The sequence below is a fragment of the Lactuca virosa genome, chromosome 7, assembly GCF_052849685.1.
Source record: "Lactuca virosa cultivar CGN04683 chromosome 7, Lactuca_virosa_CGN04683_v6, whole genome shotgun sequence".
Taxonomy (NCBI): domain Eukaryota; kingdom Viridiplantae; phylum Streptophyta; class Magnoliopsida; order Asterales; family Asteraceae; genus Lactuca; species Lactuca virosa.
The window spans coordinates 256,980,131-256,999,053 of NC_136432.1; the positions used below are offsets into that span (position 1 = coordinate 256,980,131).

An 18,923-nucleotide genomic window follows, 5' to 3' on the forward strand; every position below is an offset into this window, starting at 1 on the left:
TGGTTGGTAGACATGATTCTTGAACGATTGTGAACACCACGACCCCATGGTGGGCGCCAAATTGTTTTGGTCAAAAATTGATCGAATAATATTCAACCAAATTGTATGAAAGGTTGTGGTGTTTGAGGTAATGAAAGTATCGAGTATTGATCAAAGTGAGACAAGTGAGTTACAAGGAAAATCCTTGATCCTTTTTAGGATCTCTAGCATAAAACCTTGGGAGGTGATAATGATCACCTGCCTTGTTGTTTTTATTGATTTCAATGAGAAATTACATAAATTATGAAGATAATACGAGTACAAATGTAGTAATAGAGTTAATTGTGTCTATAGTGTGTGTATTACAGGTGTATTTATAGTCTAAACAAAATAACTATAAGTCTGATATTTCCGGGATCGTCTTCAATGAGAATATGCACGTTGTTTGACTTGGTATTCCCGGGTTTTAAGCTTGGTTGAAGAGATTCTTTGTTGAGAATAAGTCTCATATTGACCATTTCTACACATCTAAGAAAAAGAAATAGAAATATGACAGTTAAAAGTGCTAGGAGATAAAAATAACAATGGTTAGGATCCTGAGAAAGGTTCGGGATCCTGAAAGATCTTGAAGATCCGGGATCCTGAATAAGGTTGAGGATCTTGGCCCTAACACCTATATGGCACATCAGCTCCACCACATGTCTACCACCAAACCACTAGCCATTGGAAATGGTTACCACTCCTTTCTATTTTTTTTATTTTTTCTAAACATTAGAATAAATTAAAAAATAATTTTTAAACAAAAATATTAATTAAAAAACATTATATTAACTAAAAACACACAAACTTAAATCCTAAATTACTTAAAAACATTAAAAATTAAAACCTAAATTACTAAAAAAAACATAAAAAATATAGACTATACTACTCGTCGTCGTTGTCGTCCTCGTCATCGTCGGCCTCATTTTCATCATTAGCGTTCTTATTACCCTCGTCGTCGTCATTGTGTTGTTGGGATTGCCTTTGCTATATGTGTGTAGGGAAATTTAGGGTTTGTGGTGGAGATCTGGATACCAACTTGGATCGTGATATCACTTTCCGAACTGATATTTCTACCCTATGTCTGGGTTACAAGAAATTCAGCCTAGGATAATCCAAGAGGACACTTACGATTCTAGGTATAGAAATCGTAAGCCAATATGCTAGAGGATTCTGTGAAAGTATATTGAAAACGAGAGCTTAAGATCATCTCTCTCTTCTGAAAAGAAGAGTCGTTTATATAATAAACGATATTAGGGTTTCATTAGGGTTGGGCCGCTATGGGTTCCTTTGGAAACAAGTCAGGGTAATCCAGATTTTAATGAGGATTTAGGGTTACCAAAACTAACGAGTTTCGTTAGTTTTACTATAATCACCCTCAAGAATCGGAATAACCCCAGCCAGGGGCTCTGCCCCTTGGACCCCGCTAGGGGCGCTACCCCTAGACCCCGCCAAAGGGGCGCTGCCCCTTTGGAAACCCCGGACCCAGGGTCGCTGCCCCCGACTAGTCGTCGAACCGGCTACTAATTTGATCTTATACATGCGTGCACTCCGCACCAACCCGTACACATATTAGAAAACAAATTAAGAAGCCCCCCTTAGCTCACATTCTAATTCCAGTTACATAAAATGACATGGTGACACTAAAATCACCAACAATGTGTTAGTCAAATCATGGCGTAGATTGTGATGTGTTTCACTGCTTTGTATTTACAATAGTCTTGTGAAGTATGTCGGGTTGCCGACTTGTATTACTGCAAGTGGATTAAGTATGTCTTCCAGACTAGACATACAAATTGTCCTTTCCTCTTCTTTTTTTATCATGTTATGTAAAATAACACAATCTGCCAAAGCCTTCGTCAATTTTGTCATATCCCATGCTCGTGCCAGATGTTTGATTATGTGCCACCTTTTTTTAGGACAGTAGGACCCCAAACGCCCGTTCCACATTATTCATTGCCGATTCTTGTGCTAACTTAAACAATTTTTGTTTTTCATTGGCCGGATAGGAGTATGATTTGATAAAGGTAGCGTACTTTGGATATCACATCACCAAGGTAATACCCATAATTATATTGATGTTGATTCACAACGTATGACATGTTTGATGCTTTACCCTGCAAAATGTCGTTAAATAGCGGAGATGCTCCAAGCACATGCAGGTCGTTATTTGACCCCGCCATACTAAAGAATTCATGCCAAAACCATAGGTCCTATGAAACAACTGCCTCTAGTATAATAGTTGGCACGTAATGATCACCTCGCGTGAATTGACCTAGCCATGCATTGGGACAATTTTCTCAGTGCGTACAATCAAGGCTACCAAAAATTCCTGGAAAACCATGTTTGGCTTCATGTGCAGCATACAACTGTTCGACATCACTCCTAGTCGTATGTCGCAAGTATATGTCACCGTAAAGCTCTATAACATACTCACAAAAAAGATAGGTACATTCTCGACCCGTCCTCTAAGACATATTCAAATATTCATCCGATGTGTCTACGGCTATGTCGTATGTCAATTGTCTGAGAGCATTTGTGCATTTTTGTATTAAAACCACGTTTACCTCTAGCATCTCATCTCAATTGAAAAAACTCATAAATTTTTGCCAAATTTCTATCTATACGTAAAAAGAAATTTCTACTAATGCGAAAACGATCTTCAAATTTCGATAGATCGTATAAACTATCCGGGACAAAGTAATCACGTACCAAAAGTTCGTGTGTCATGATACGATCTCGATTAATCGAAATTCTACGCTTTTTCTCGACATTTGAACTTTCGCTTCTTTGATGCATCATGTCTTATGGCGCAGACAACGTATACAAAATCAACTCATCATCAGAGTCATCATCATCAGATGAAGAAGGAATTGGACCATAAAATTATTCATATTGCTTGAAAGTGTCTGTTTTGTTAGAAATATGTTAGTATATATATATATATATATATATATATATATATATATATATATATATACCATTCCTTCAGTTTAAACTACCACACAGACAAACAAACAACCTATATATTTAAATTGTGCACTCAACGATGCAATTGAAATTGTTGAATTAACCATGTGAAAGTAACCACATCCATACACAGTACGTAACCATGATAAAAAAAAAATAAAAGATATAGTCGTGAAATCTTGTACAATTACAATCACATAGCAAAAAAAAACACATAATATCCTCTAAGCATAGTAGTTTAAGCTTGCTTTCTTCTTAGCTTGAACTTGGATGATTCCTTCATTAAAGTCTTCATGGTTTACCTGCAACATAGAATAATATAATTTGGAATGAATTTTTATTTTCACTAAATAATAGAATAATAAAAAATTATCAAGGAATGGAATGTAGTACCTCAGTGGCATCACGACGAAGGGCTAGCATGCCTGCTTCAACACAAACAGCTTTCAACTGGGCCCCATTGAAATCATCTGTAGAGCGAGCCAGCTCTTCAAAGTTGACATCCGGGTGAACATTCATCTTTCGCGAGTGGATCTGCAAGATCCTCGCCCTCGCTTCCTCCGTTGGATGAGGAAACTCAATCTTACGATCCAACCGTCCAGATCGCATCAGAGCAGGATCTAAAATATCAGCCCGATTTGTTGCTGCTATCACCTACACTTTCTCATGTAGAGTAGAGTTATAACTAGACAATGATATGAAAAAAATAATAACAAAATTCTCTCCATTTTATAAACCAACCAAAAGCAAGATTTAACATACCTTGATCCGGTCATCACTGCTGAAACCATCTAACTGATTAAGTAATTCCAACATAGTTCGTTGCACCTCCCTATCTCCACTAACTTCACTGTAATGTTATATAATCACATAAAACTTGTATCAGAAAGACAAACTTTTTTGCATTTGCTTTTGCTATTTCTTGCATTTTTTTTGTACCATAAACAAAGTGGTATGCATACCTATCAAACCGTTTTGTACCAATAGCATCAATCTCATCAATAAAAATGATGCAAGGAGACTTCTCTTTAGCCAATTGAAACGCATCACGAACAAGTTTTGCACCATCACCAATAAACATCTAACCATAATAAAAAATTCCACAATTAGTATTTATTTATTTCCACAATAATTAAAAATATCAATATGAATAGTACCTGAACAAGCTGGGGCCCAGCTAGCTTCAAGAAAGTGGCATTGGTTTGTGCAGCACATGCACGTGCCATTAAAGTCTTTCCAGTTCCTGGAGGCCCATACAAAAGCACTCCTTTTGGTGGACGAACCCCTAATTTTTGGAACCTCTCTTTATGGGTCATTGGTAAAACGATAGCCTCAACTAGCTCTTGTATCTGTCACATTTTAATAAAAATTGTAATTTGGGTTGCAGTTATTGTAGATAAATAAAAAAAAAAGTAAAAAGTAAAAGCTTGCCTGTTTTTCAAGGCCTCCGATATCATTGTAATCTTCGGTTGGTTTTTCATCAACTTCCATGGCTTTGACTCTGGAATCATACTCAGATGGCAATGTATCCAATATTAAGTAACTATCTTTGTTTACACCAACTAAATCACCAGGTTTTAGCTTGTCTGGGTCCACTAGCCCAACCACAGGCAAGAAAATAGTCTGTAGGAGGAGGAGGAGATACAAATGTATGTAAAATAGTTGCTACAAATAGAAAGATTGATGGATATGATGATGATGATGATGTATTGTAGTGGGTTACCTGACGAGTGGATGTTTTTAGGACAACACATTTGCCCTTCCTTTGTGAGTCCAGGTCAATATTTGCACCATCTTCCTCAGCTTCATCCTCTGGGTTCATTTCCAGAATCTGAAGTACCACAGATGAACATATTAGTATAAAATCTAGGAACATAAAAATCTGACATGTAACTTCATCAGGTTTACATTATATATGAAGGCAAGTATTTCCAGATAATAATATATCTCTCTTAATCCAACAAGATCTAATTTAATTTCAAAATCAGCACAGAAAACAGAGTTCTTATCTTCGGGTTTGAGAGCTTCTTGTAGCATCTAGATAACCCTAATCTTCTACCATCAGAACTAACAAACTTAGGGTTTTGCATCTAGATGACTTTCCTTAAATTTTGAGAGCTTCTGGTAGCATCTAGATAACCCTAATCTTCTACCATCAGATGTAACAAACTTAGGGTTTTGCAACTAGATAACTTTCCTTAAGCACTCGTCAAAATAGCAAACCTACTTACTTAACAGAATCAAAGTAACAAAGTGGAAGATAAAAACAACGGAATATTAAGAGTACCTCAACGATATTTCCGACCAAGTAAGGAAGTTGCTTGTTAAGTTTGATCTTCTCCTGATTTTCCTTAATCTTCTCCTTAAACGAATCCAATTCGAGATTGGTTCTCTGCAATTCTTCCTGATAATTGCACCACAATAAACAATTTCAAATTTTAGAAAATGCTATACATTTATGGAATAACGAGAAAGAGATCCACGTCACAGAACCTTGAGGATCCGAATCTCGTTATCCAGAAGACGAGAAGCCCTCTGAATGTCTTCGGTTGACATAGATGCTAGCTGATCGTCTTCAAAGCTCGTGTCTTCTGCCATCGGCGTCGCCATCGTTAACTCAGGGAGAAAAAATAAAAGGAGGGCAGATGGGTTTTCTATAAAGCTTCCTTCTTGGAGAGAAAGCAAGCTACATATAGTCGGACTTCGGCCCCGAACCGAGTCAGATCGGTCGGGTCAAGAGCCTTTTAATTCGGGTAGAGTTAAATACACTAAATAAAAATATTAACCTTTCACTAAAAAATATTTTTATGGGTTAATGTGGCAAAATTATTATTTTCATATTTTTTTTGTTTTATCCCTCAGTTTTATATTTGCTCATTAATTGTCATTATTTAAATTTTGACTTTCTAAAAAAAGTTTGACAAACGATTTTTCAAGATAACATCATATGGATAGTTCAAAAAGATTGAATGAATGTAATATTCATTTACTTTTTTTTCTTTTGTGATAAAAAAAAAAAGAGGAACTTCGGTATTGTCGTATTTTAGCAAGAGAGTGTGTAAAATAAAAATATTATATGTGCATAATTATAGATGTTAGGGCTTAAGTGATTTTGTTAGACCGGAGGGTGTGGGATGGATGTTTCCCTCACTTTTTGTGGGCCACACCACCATTTCTTTCACTTTTCTTTTCTTCGCCTAAAACCCAAGAAATTGGTGGGAAGCTCCCCTCACTATTTTTTATATTTTTTTAAAAATATATTTCATACATATATTATACTCATTTTGTAGAGAATTAAAAACCATGAATTTTGATATATATTTTATATTTTTTTAGTAGGTATATAATTTTATAAATATTAAAAATGTTTTAAAAAAAAAGAAGAAAAAAAAGGTTGTCCAATAGAATGAGGAGAGAGAGTGCGGCACCCCCTCCCCCCACCCCTTTCCCGCGGGAAGCTCCCCTCAGCCACGGTGTGGTGTTCCAAAGTGAGGGAAGGTCTCCCGCTCCACTCCGTCCGGCCTTATGGGTGAATATGTGATGCAAGTGGCATTTGAAGGGTATATATGTCTAGTTTATTTCATATTTAGTACTCATAATCTAGTTGTAGCTTTAAGATGGGTAAAAAATGCAGTTCGTATAGCATTGTCGAACTAAATTTTGACAGTCTGTACATGTGTTTTATAAATCATAGAAAAAACATATGAACCTGAGGTTAGTGTCAATTGAAAGGTATAAGAGTATACTTTATTCCCTATTTAGAAATCATAAAAAGATTTTGAGTATAAAATGGATGTTTGATCTCTTGAAAGTGAAGATATACAGCCCAAAAGTTGTTGTCAAGCGACATTTTACAACTAAAATGGAGTATAATGAAGTATTGGGGTTGATTAAGGGGTTATATAGATGAACAAAACATGCATTAGCAGTTGAATTATTGAGGTTAAAGGTCTATCTTTTTGTTGACAACTTTGGGGGTAGACAAAAAAAAGTTAAGAAGTTTAAGACGTTTGGAGCTTATTTTACACAGATACCTCGATGTGAATAATATTTGATGTTATATTTAGGGTTATTGTCATTGTAGCCCAACAATCTTTAGTATAATGGTTTAAATGGTCTCTCATGGTTTTTTTTTTTGCCTTTAAAGGGTATCAGCTTGTATTTTATCGGTCATTTGGTATTTTTACCCCCATTAGAAGGTAACACTGCTTTGTCAAGTGCCAAGTAAGCAGATGAGTCAACAATATCCCCAAAATCTTGAAAACTTGCAACAACTACAATCAAACATGGTGTCACACTCCTCTATAAATCTATACCCACAAGTCGATCAATCAAACCCATATTCATATTCCTCATTTATATCATCAAATCTTTCCATTGTACTTCTTCGCATTTTCCGGTCAGGCTCCAACTTCATCTTCGTCTCCTTTCGACGGTCATCCAGTCTCCGAGATCTGAATCGGGGGCTTCTTGTAACCTAGCGATGATAGAGTGGCGTAGACTGCATCGATCTGAGCGAACAACATGTTATTGTAATGTAATTTGGTACCTGGATCAACGATTCCAACATTAGGTTGAAACATAACGAAATCAAGCGAAACTTGCTTCGGATCAGCTTTGTACGTGAAGAACGGATAAGCATTGATGAGGAATGGAGAACATGTTTTCAAGAGGAAATCTAAGATTGGAGCGATACATCCTTTCAGATCTTGTTGGAAATATCCCGTTGATGGTGGATACGAAGATTGAAGAATAACAACATAATGTGCAGTGGTAACAGTAACCTAACTGTCTAATTTCATATTGCCACACCCCCGTCCAAGGTGGAACATGTGGGGAATGCGACTAAGTTCATGGATCATAGATAAACTGAAAATATAACACAAGTACAACGATAAACAAAATAGCATTTGTATTTCATCATTAAGTTTGAATATAGGATTCTTACATATAATAATAGTACAATAATTGTCTTAAACAGGTAGTCAGATAACAAAAACTAGATAGCTAGGTCGTCTGCAATCCACGACTAATCTTCTATCTGAAAGCTTGTCTAATGATCGACTGAGAATACATGTAAGTTTGAGGGTCAACACAAAGGTTGGTGAGAGTCACATGTTTTCTTAAATAATAATACTTTTAATATGATCCAAAAAGTATTGCCTTTTTTGCAAGTAAAACCGTATTTGGAAATGTTTGATAAAGATAGAAATCTAAACTGTGGTTTCTAGCTATGAAATCTAGTTAAGGTTTAGAGTGACAAAGTCATACGGATAACGGATAAACAGATATATGGATATACGGATAAAGTTATCTGCCAAGGTTGTACTTAGCAACTGCAGATACGGATAAACGAATGAATAACAATTATATTTGATAAGCGTAAACATAAAAGTGTATGATACTTGTTTAAACAGTTGATAAAACTTAGGGTAGTGTACACAAGCACATATAAGAGCCTAAGTGTAACATTTCGTTTAAAATAAAATAAATAAAATAAAATAAGAAAATAAATAAGATAAACAAATAAATAAATAATAAACCCTGAAAACTCCGAGATGTATTTTATATTTTATTTTAGCCCTAAGCCGTATAAAATTAGCGGGGTGTACGCCTTGGGGGTGTTAAAAGTTATATTTTTGGATATTGAAGGTTAAATTGAAACATATGGACTTGGATTGAAAGGATTCTTGGAAGCAAGGGGCTATAGGGTAAATTATGGACTTAATTTGAAAGCGTTTTGGGATGGAGGGACTGGAATCGTCAAATGGCATGAAGTTTAAGTTATAGACGAGGACTTAAGCCTGTCACTCTCCTTGCATCTCACTCACCCGAAAAACCCTAAACCTACAACACACTCTTTCAGCCGCCACCCTTATACCCCCTCACTTCCACCCGCCGCCGTCACACTTATTGCCATTGCGAACCACCAAGAGAGTCGAGCACCACAGCTGTTGTTTCTGACGATAGCAAAGATCGACAAAGCGTGGCCGCCGCGACCTCTTCCTCTCCGGTAATGGCGCCATCCCTTCCCACTCCCATCGCTTTTCTGCTTATTCATCTCGCCATCGCCATCGCCGCTCCGGCGGTTGTCCCGTTGCTAAATCCTTCCATCAGTCGTATACCACCATGAGTGGGTGGCTGTGTGGTGTTCACGTTTGCGTGTGTGTGTGTGTGTGTGTTTTGCTACTGTAAAACCCTCTTCCCTTCTACACTTCTTCACTGAGATGCAACCGTTCGTCCGACTGTCGCCCTAACGACCTCCGACCACCGCCTGCCACCACAAGGGTGGCGGTGTTGTGTGTGTTTTTCGTGTGTGTGAGTGCATGTTTCAGTCTTGGTCGTGAGGTGTGCGTGTGTGCGTTTTTTACTGGCCGGAAAAGGAGAAGAACCACCATGGCCGCCAACCATGGTGGTTGTCGCCGTGTTGCCTTTTTCTGCCGCCACCAACCACCGTGTTGGGTGGCTGTGTGCATGAATTATGTGACAACTATCAATTCCGGATCAAGCAAAGTCAACGAGTCAACCAAGTCAACTCGACTAGTATTAGGATTTTAGGATAAGCGTTATGTTTCCTAACATTCCTAATGTACAACATACAAGTATTAATACAAACTACCGCTCTTTTCACCGATTATTGAATAAGAATTCTATTTGGGTTAACAAGTGAAATTCGAACATTTCAAGTATATATTATTATTTTTTTGGCAAAAATAATATTTATAACACAATGTGCTAACATCTTTGATGATATTGAGGTTTTTATAATAGTTTGAATTTTTATGATGCAAATTAAGTAATTATACATTATTTTACCACATATTTATAAAAAAAATAACACTCTTTTTATAAAAAGATGACAACATTTTATAAAATATAAAGAGTTGACTTTTGGTGTTAGTAGAAATCCATGACTAGACAAGTGTCGCCCTTTTCCCAAAAAAATATTTACCCAACATATATCCAAGCCATTACACAACATACATCCATGCATGCCCACCCCACCCCACCCCCATCCCCTTCCCTCTCTCTCTTTAACATCGGCCGAGAGGCCCTCCTCTCACCATCATCATCTTCATTTCATCTTCTTCTCTCAAGAAAAAGCTCCAATCTTCCATAGATTAATTCTTCCAAGTTGGTTCTTAAGTGTTTGGTAAGTATTTTCTTCATAATCTAGTGATTCTACATATTTATAACCTAGTTTCAATCCATTTACACACATTATCATGTGTTATTATCCATAGGATCTTCAAACCTTCAAGTGTTCTTCAAGTGTTATTAACTTGCATTATTCCATCTACAACCTTTATCCACTAAGAAAACACCCATAAGGTGAGTTCATACCCCATATTTTCGAGTTTTTCATGTTTTAGAGGGGGAATACAAGTAAAATGGTATAATAACACAAGTTATTATGCATGTTTCATATCTATGTTGTATATAAAGTATTATTTGCTTGAAATGAGTTTATTACTAGTTACTTGAACATTTATGTGTAGTATGTTAGTTTGAAATACAAAACTAAGAAAAATAAGTATAAACATGCTATATGTTCTTAAGAATAAGTTATAACCACAAAACTATAAAGACTAGGGTTTTTATGAATAAATATGGCTTTTCTAGTAAAAATGGTTATAACCTAGTTATTTCACCATTTTTGTGGGATATAAACCAAAATATGTTATTTGGGACATATGTCATGAAACTAGTCAAAAATATCAAAGATCTAGTTTTACAAAACGAAAAGTTAAAAATCTATCATTTTTTGTAAAAGTGGGTTTTCTAACATAAATGGTCATAACTAGGTTATGGCACCATTTTTGTGGGTTTTGACCAAAAATATGTTGTTTTAAACATATAAAGTTAACTTGACTTAAATATCTCAAGAAGGTAAAAATAAGTTTTACAAAGTTATATTCCACTATTCACCGGTTAATGTCGTTAAAAATGCCAAAAACTAGGAAAAATGGCTATGTCATACTAAATGTTCATATACTCGTGCTAGATGTAAATTATATGATATAATCTTTTTTAAAACATCTAACATGTTAATATATATATATATATATATATATATATATATATACATATATATATATATGTATATATATATACACACGGATATATATGGACACAACCAAACATTTATAATAAACTATAATGGGTATAGCTTATGGGTCATTAACACTACTTTATCATTTGGACAAAACAAATAATTATTTAAAGGTATAATTATTTTACACTATGTAACTACTATGGAAAGCTAATATTTCCACTTGCAAAAGGGGTTTTCATTATACTATACGTAAACCGATTAATACAATTTTGTGAGACATAGTCTTCACTGTACCTACCTGAGTACATACTAAAGTCCTGAATTATAACCAGAATCTCGTTAAGAGAGCGTGACACTTATGTATAGATCTATACGGGACTGAAAATCCCGCACCTAAGCTGTTAGCTATAGCTAGACCGGCTGGTCTAGGGTGACATTTGTCTAACATTCCGACGCCTGAAGAACGTCGCAGCAGGCCAACTAGTTTTAGCATGGTTATAATAACTCACATGGGGTATTAACAATACATTTGGTTTACGGGGCTAACATACTTTCAAATGGTTTTATATAAAAATAAAACTACATGATACTATTTACCAGTACAGTACTACTTACATTTTTGGTCTTAGGGTTTAAGAATTACAACTCATTTTCAACAGAAATATTGGATTTTCTGAAAGCGTACTCTATCATTTTACAAGGAAAAGTTACAGATTCTTCTCATACAAAACTCTTATGAACTCACCAACTTAATTGTTGACACTTTTTCAAAACTACTTGTATTCTCAGGAAATCGATAAACAGGTAGTCAAAAGATTTTGAGGATGGGGCGTCACAGCGTCACGTTAATTACTTTTGTCATATGTATTTGGTATTCAATCATACAATGTTTTGGATACAATGTAATCTTCTTGATTGTAACTATGATGGTTGTATGGATTTGATCACTATTATTCATTATGTTATGATATCGTACATGAAGTCATCCACCCCCCGGACGTTTCCGCCATCCTGGTTTGGGGGTGTGACAGATTGATATCATAGCATTGTTTATAGTGAACTAAGTATATCAAACCATGTAAGATATACAACTATAAATACAATGGGGCTAAAACATTCTGGCTAAAAAGTATACTTTTAAAATATAATGATATTTTTATAAAAGAATAAGTACATACATACATACTAGAATTGTGTCATAACAAGAACCATATAAAAGTATTAAGATAAGTTGGACACTACGATTAAGCCTAAATAGTTATGTAATCATATCTGGGATAAATATGGCCTAATCAACTATATTTATACGACATATGACTAACATGTGTTTGGGAATAGTCATGGTGGACAACGAATCAAAAACTTACCAACACCCCATACAAAGAAACTCTAAGAACCAAACATAAAGTTTAAAATATTATAGGAGTATTTTCTGATACTATAGAACCATGCACCCAGACTCTTTATATGTCTCTTATACTTTTATTCTTGCACAGACGTCATGGCAGGATTTCATTTACCGGGAGACCCATATTTCCCCAACCATGGGAACGGTGGTTGGATAGAGGAGGATCCTGAGGAGCAGATGGAGGAGGATCCTGAAGAGCTGATGGAGGATGATGAAGAGGCGGACGAGGAGGAGGACTCCAATGTGGAGTCCTAAGTCATCAACCCGCCCTATGTCATTTGCGTTCCTGCACACAGACTGGGTTTCCAGGGTCCGACAGCCCGATGGGAGGAGGACTTGCATAGGTGGAGCCGTGAGCAGGGCCAACGCCCTCCCTACGGCATGAGCCAGGACTTTTACGACCTCAGCCACAGGGGTCCAGCGGACAGGGCTCTCCCTATCGTGATTCATCATATCAAACGCCTCGGTGAGCAGGACAAAGCATCCACTAGCCAGATCTTGGATGTGGGTGCCACCGTCGAGGTCACTGTCGCCCGATTCCGACGACTAGACGAGGATCACGACCGGAGTCGCGGGATCATCGACAGCCTCCAGGAGGACCTCGCGACCGCTCGAGCTGGGACCAGGGAGTATAGAGACAAACACGCCGCCCTTGAGCAGAGGGTAATTGAGGTCGAGCGCCGAGCAGAGAGAGGGTTTACCAGCAGTGTACACCTTCACCCTCTGCTAGTTGACTTATGAGCCCTCCCCTCTAGGCTGACACACTTTTTAGTGATTGGGAGAACCCAAGTACTCTCTTTCGGATTCAGGAAAGAACTCTCATAGATCTTTTTTCCTTTTGGAAGGTTTTGACATCCATTTGCCATATTTCATAATCATGAAATGCAGCAATGGCTAACATAACCCTAATAGACTTGGAGGAGATACAGGCATTCATGGCTACATTCTGGGGACCACATGATACCACACGTCACGAGTAGCGCTTATACTACTCAATTTTTATTATAGATTAGGTTTTACGAGTAAGCGTTGGTGCTACTCCTGCTTGTATGTAGGTTCAACCCTACGAATAAGTGATTACACTATTCAAGGGGACGTTATGCTGTCAAAAATTTTCTTTATTTTGGTATATTGTAGACCTTCATAAAGGTCAGTTTTTCCAAAACCATGTACTAATATATGCTATTAATGAAATTGGCGTGCATTTTATTTCATTGGGTATTGCTATTAAAATTCATAAATTGTTATGCAATTGTTTACCTACTATAGTAGATTGCTATTTGTGAATTGTTTACAAGTTACAATAAAGGCGGGGCATAATATATACATAACTGAGACATTCCATTTCGATAATACCCGATTTACAACCATTATCAAGGACTTACCATCATTCCACCTTTAAAATTTATGGCAGAAGGATGCCACCACGAAGATTTATCAGATGTTTCGTCAACACATCGAAAAAACCACCCACAGATGGACTCCGCTGCCTTCCAAGCCGTTGTGGTAGCCGTCATGGCCCAAATCAGTACTAACAGCACAAACAGGAATGGAAACGGTGCCAACAGTTCTAATCATGGCGAAAGCCATGGACACCGAAAGGGATGCTGCTACAAGGATTTTTGCGAATTGCAAGCCCAATCCTTTTTATGGCACTGGAGGGGTCATTGCCTTAACCATATGGTTCGAGAAGACAGAATCGGTGTTCAAAATCTATACGTTCCCAGAGGAAAGCAAGGTCAAGTTCGCGGCCTGCACATTCGCTGACGGGGCCCTCTTATGTTGGAATGGACACGTCAAATCACTAACTCTCCCGGTGGCCAACTCTATGAGTTGGGAAGATCTAAAAATCATGATGTTGGAGGAATACAACTCGAGGGGCGAAGTTCAGAAGCTGGAACAAGAACTCTGGAACCTCACAATGATGGGCTCCGACATAACAACCTATACTGCCAAGTTCAACGACTTGGCGGTACTATGTCCCGGGATGGTTACCCCGAAAAGCAAAAAGGTGGAACGTTATATCTGGGGACTATCCCCCCAAATTCAAGGAATGGTGATAGCTGCAAACCCGTCCACATTTGACAGTGCCAAACGCTTGGTACAAAGGCTCATTGACCATGGAGTTCGTCAGGGCATTATGACCCCCATCCCCGAACAAACAAAAGGGGGAGACAACAAGAGGAAATTTTAGAACAAGAAGAAGGGCCAACTGACGCAAGAGCCCGCAAAGAAACAACAAACTGTGGCAGTCCATGCCGCTACTGTCCCTGCCGCCCCAACACCAATAAAACAACGGTTGTAACAAAAAGGGGCATACCGCCATGCAACAAGTGCAACTTCCATCACAATGGATCTTGTTGGGAAATTCATTACAACGGTTGTAACAAAAAGGGGCATACCACCCGTTTCTGTAGGGCGCCAGCCCAACAGGCCACCCAAGCCACAAATGTTGGGGTAAGCCAAGCATGCTACGGGTGCGGGGAAACGGGGAATTTCAAGAGGGAGTCCCCAAAATCCAATAACAGAAATGTTGGAGGCATGGGAAAAGTCCTAAAAATAGGACACGGAGAGGCGATGAAATACCCCGTGGTGGTTACCGATACGTTTCTCCTCAATAATACATATGCATGCATACTCTTCGATAGCAGTGCGGAGAGGAGTTCCGTGAGTCATAAATTTGAACATTTCCTCAAATAAAAACCTCAAACACTTAATGAAATATTTATCATAGAAATGGATAATGGGAAGACAGAAACCACAAACAACATATACATAGGATGCACTCTAACTCTAAACAATCATTCCTTCCAAATCGACCTAATGCCAGTTACAATAAGGAGCTTTGACGTTATTATTGGCATCGATTGGTTAAGTCCTCACCATGCTGATATCCTGTGTTACGAAAAGGTCGTTCGCCTTAACCTACCAAGTAGCGAAACTGTTGTCATCTATGGCGACAAACCCGATACGAATCTACGAATCATCTCTTGCATCAAGGCTCAAAAGTATCTACGCAAGGTGTACCACGCCTTTCTAGCCCACATTGTTGATGAGAAACAGGAAGTGAAAGACATCAAGTATATTCTAGAAGTTTGTAACTTTCCCGATGTATTCCCAGAAGACCTTCCGGGAGTACCACCCGTGCGCCAAGTCGAGTTCAGAATTGACTTGATTCCTGGAGCCACCCCCATAGAAAAATAACCATATCGATTAGCGTTGGCAGAAATGCAGGAATTGTCTAGTAAACTGAACGAACTACTGAGCAAAGGATTCATCAGACTAAGCTTCTCACCTTGGGGAGCACCGGTCTTGTTCGTAAAGAAGAAGGACGAATCATTCCACATGTGCATTGACAATCGTGAGTTGAACATGTTGGGTTTTAGTATAATACAACATCCTATGGTGCACATACAACCCTAAATACCTTGGATCTATGTTTTCACTAATTATACATGCAAAGGTGTTTCCAAGGTATTAAGCCTATAACTAGCATACAAAGATGTAAACTACACAAGATACTAGTTAGTGTAACATACCTTTTCATATGGCTGGAAGTCTTGATGCATTTGGCCTTAAGAGCTTAGCCCCAATAGTGTGGAAGCCTCAAATGAAGTCACAACACATCAAGGACAAAGGTAGGACTTGAGAGAGAATCTCCATGCACTCTAAAACCTTCATGACCTCCAAGAACATGCACACACACTAGGGTTGGCGGTTTTAGGTCATCATATATGTATTTATATGTGTTGAATTCTAAGAGTCATGGGTATAAACCAAACCCATACCCATGGGTTTTATGATCCATGTTCATATGGCCTAACTCTTTATGTATCCATACATAAACTTGGTCCAACATGGATCATAAGCCCAACACATATAAATATAACTAATTACCATAATTAGTCCCCATAGATTTAATTAGTATCTTTTGATCACTAAATTAATTCCAAATTAATTCTTGATCAACACTAATTAAAACATATGATTTCAAATTAATATATTAGAACTTATAATATATTAATAAATCATATATAACCTCTTCTCTCAAAAGTCTATCCTAACAAATTGTCCTGATGATATGCAACCCAAATGGATCATGCTACTATCGGGTCGAATACATACCGATAATAGTTATGGGCTTAGACATCTAATCCAACAGAACAAACTCACTATCAAGAACCGTTATCCCTTACCTCGAATCGATGACCTTTTCAATCAACTGCAAGGATCGAGCTACTTCTCAAAAAATGATCTAAGGTCGGGGTACCGTCAGCTGTGAGTCCATGAGGGAGATATCCCTAAAACGGCATTTAGAACTCGCTACGGTCGCTATGAGTTTGTAGTGATGCCCTTCAGGTTGAATAATACGCCCGCTGTGTTCATGGACCTGATGAACCGTGTATACCGACCTTACTTAGATAAATTCGTGATAGTATTCATCGATGACATACTCATCTATTCACGAAGTAAGGAAGAACATAGTCAGCACCTACGACAAGTCTTGGAGACGTTAAGGGTGGAGAAACTGTATGCGAAATTTTTGAAATGCGAATTCTGGATTTGAAGGGTGGACTTCTTGGGACACGTGGTCAGCGAGGAATGAATACATGTGGATCCCTCCAAAATCAAGGCAATTGAAAACTGGGCAGCACCAAGAACACCGACATAAATCCGCCAGTTTTTGGGTCTTGCAGGCTACTACCGAAGATTCATACATAATTTTTTCTAAAATCGCAAAGCCACTCACTACCTTGACTTAGAAAGGAGTAACCTTCAACTAGGAGGATAAAGAAGAAACTGCCTTCCAAAAGTTAAAACAAGCCATATGCAGTGCTTCAATCTTGTCTCTCCCAGAAGGGACGGAAGACTTTGTGGTCTACTACGATACGTCCAAGCAGGGCCTAGGTTGCATACTCATGCAACGAGGAAAGGTCATTGTCTATGCCTCGATACAACTTAAGACTCACGAAGTCAACTATACCATACATGACCTCGAATTAGGAGCAGTAGTATTTGCCCTAAAGATTTGGAGACAATACATTTATGGCACAAAGTGCACAATCTTCACTGATCATAAGAGTCTCCAGCACATTCTCAATCAAAATGAGCTCAACATGAGACAACGACGATGGGTAGAGCTACTAAATGACTACGAATGCGAAATTCATTATAATCCAGGCAAGGCCAACGCAGTAGCGGATTCCCTAAGTCGAAAAGAATACTCGGGCCGCCGAGTAAAATCATTGACCATGACCATCCATTCACACCTGTCTATGCAGATCAAAGAGGCACAACTTGAAGCCTTGAAACCTGAAAACGTCGCAAGTGAAGCCTTGCGGGGAATGGATAAAAACCTTGAGGTCAAGGGTGACGGGGCTTATTATCTCATGAATCGAATCTGGACACCGAAATTTGGAGGGTACAGAGATGTTGTCATGAACGAGGCTCACATGAACAAATACTCCGTTCATCCCGGTTCAGACAAGATGTATCTGCACCTCAAGAAACTTTAATGGTGGCCAAACATGAAGGTACAAATCGCTACCTATATGGGCAAGTTCCTAACTTGCGCCAAGGTCAAGGTAGAATACCAAAAGCCCTTGGGTTTGCTACAACAAGCGGATATACCCGAGTAGAAGTGGGAGCGGATAACCATGGGCTTCATAACCAAGTTACCCAAGACGACGGGTGGACTTGACACCATTTGGGTAATCGTCGATAGATTAACCAAATCCAAGCATTTCCTGCCAATAAAGGAGACTGACAAAATGGAGAAACTAACAAGGACGTACATCAAGGAGATTGTATGATTACATGGTGTGCCAATATTCATTATCTCTGACAGAGATAGTAGATTTACCTCACGGTTTTGGTAATCACTACAAAATTCCTTGGGAACCAGACTCAACATGAGTACAGCTTATCATCCTCAAACCGACGGGCAGAGCGAGAGAACCATTCAGACGCTGGAAGACATGTTGAGAGCTTGTGTGATAGACTTCGGTAAAGCCTGGGATGTCCATTTACCGCTCATCGAATTCTCATACAATAACAGTTATCACGCTAGCATTAAGGTTGCCCCATTCGAAGCCCTATATGGGCGCAAGTGCAGATAACCTCTGTGATGGGTTGAGGTGGGTGACACGCAGCTAGAAAGGGGACAAGTGCCTAATAGCACACTCACTAGACCTAAGATCATACGGGAAACTACAGAGAAGATCGTTCAGATCCGTGAACGACTAAAAGCATCCCGAGATCGACAAAAGAGCTATGCGGATAACCGATGCAAACCCTTGGAATTCCAGGTGGGTGACCGCGTGCTGTTAAAGGTCTCGCCCTGGAAGGGAATGATACGTTTTGGAAAACATGGGAAACTGAATCCAAGGTATATCGGGTCATTTGAGATCCTTGACAGGATCGGCCCGGTAGCTTACAAACTTCGACGATCGCAAGAACTCAGTAACGTAC

General features: G+C 38.4%; 1 protein-coding gene and 1 pseudogene across 1 annotated transcript; both read right to left on the reverse strand.

Moving 5' to 3' along the window:
• Positions 1-3,045: 3,045 nt before the first annotated feature.
• On the reverse strand, positions 3,046-5,658 carry LOC145124604 (26S proteasome regulatory subunit 6A homolog). The gene is made up of 9 exons (XM_079060015.1): positions 5,482-5,658; positions 5,276-5,392; positions 4,712-4,819; positions 4,420-4,611; positions 4,146-4,337; positions 3,951-4,069; positions 3,751-3,838; positions 3,382-3,642; positions 3,046-3,290 (listed from the first exon to the last, which is right to left on the reverse strand). The coding sequence occupies exons 1-9, from the start codon at positions 5,596-5,598 to the stop codon at positions 3,213-3,215; spliced, it is 1,272 nt and encodes a 423-aa protein (XP_078916141.1). The 5' UTR covers positions 5,599-5,658; the 3' UTR covers positions 3,046-3,212.
• A 1,694-nt stretch (positions 5,659-7,352) lies between these two features.
• Positions 7,353-18,923, reverse strand: part of LOC145127729 (glucan endo-1,3-beta-glucosidase 11-like) — a 37,695-nt pseudogene continuing 26,124 nt past the window's right edge.

Bases quoted from the DNA above. Each gene is read 5' to 3' on its own strand.
- LOC145124604 (XM_079060015.1), bottom strand. From the start codon at position 5,598: ATGGCGACGCCGATGGCAGAAGACACGAGCTTTGAAGACGATCAGCTA. The intron at 4,612-4,711 runs GTAACCCACTAC...CTCCTCCTACAG, and splicing joins TAAAAACATCCACTCGTCAG to ACTATTTTCTTGCCTGTGGT. The intron at 4,338-4,419 runs GCAAGCTTTTAC...AAAATGTGACAG, and splicing joins TCGGAGGCCTTGAAAAACAG to ATACAAGAGCTAGTTGAGGC.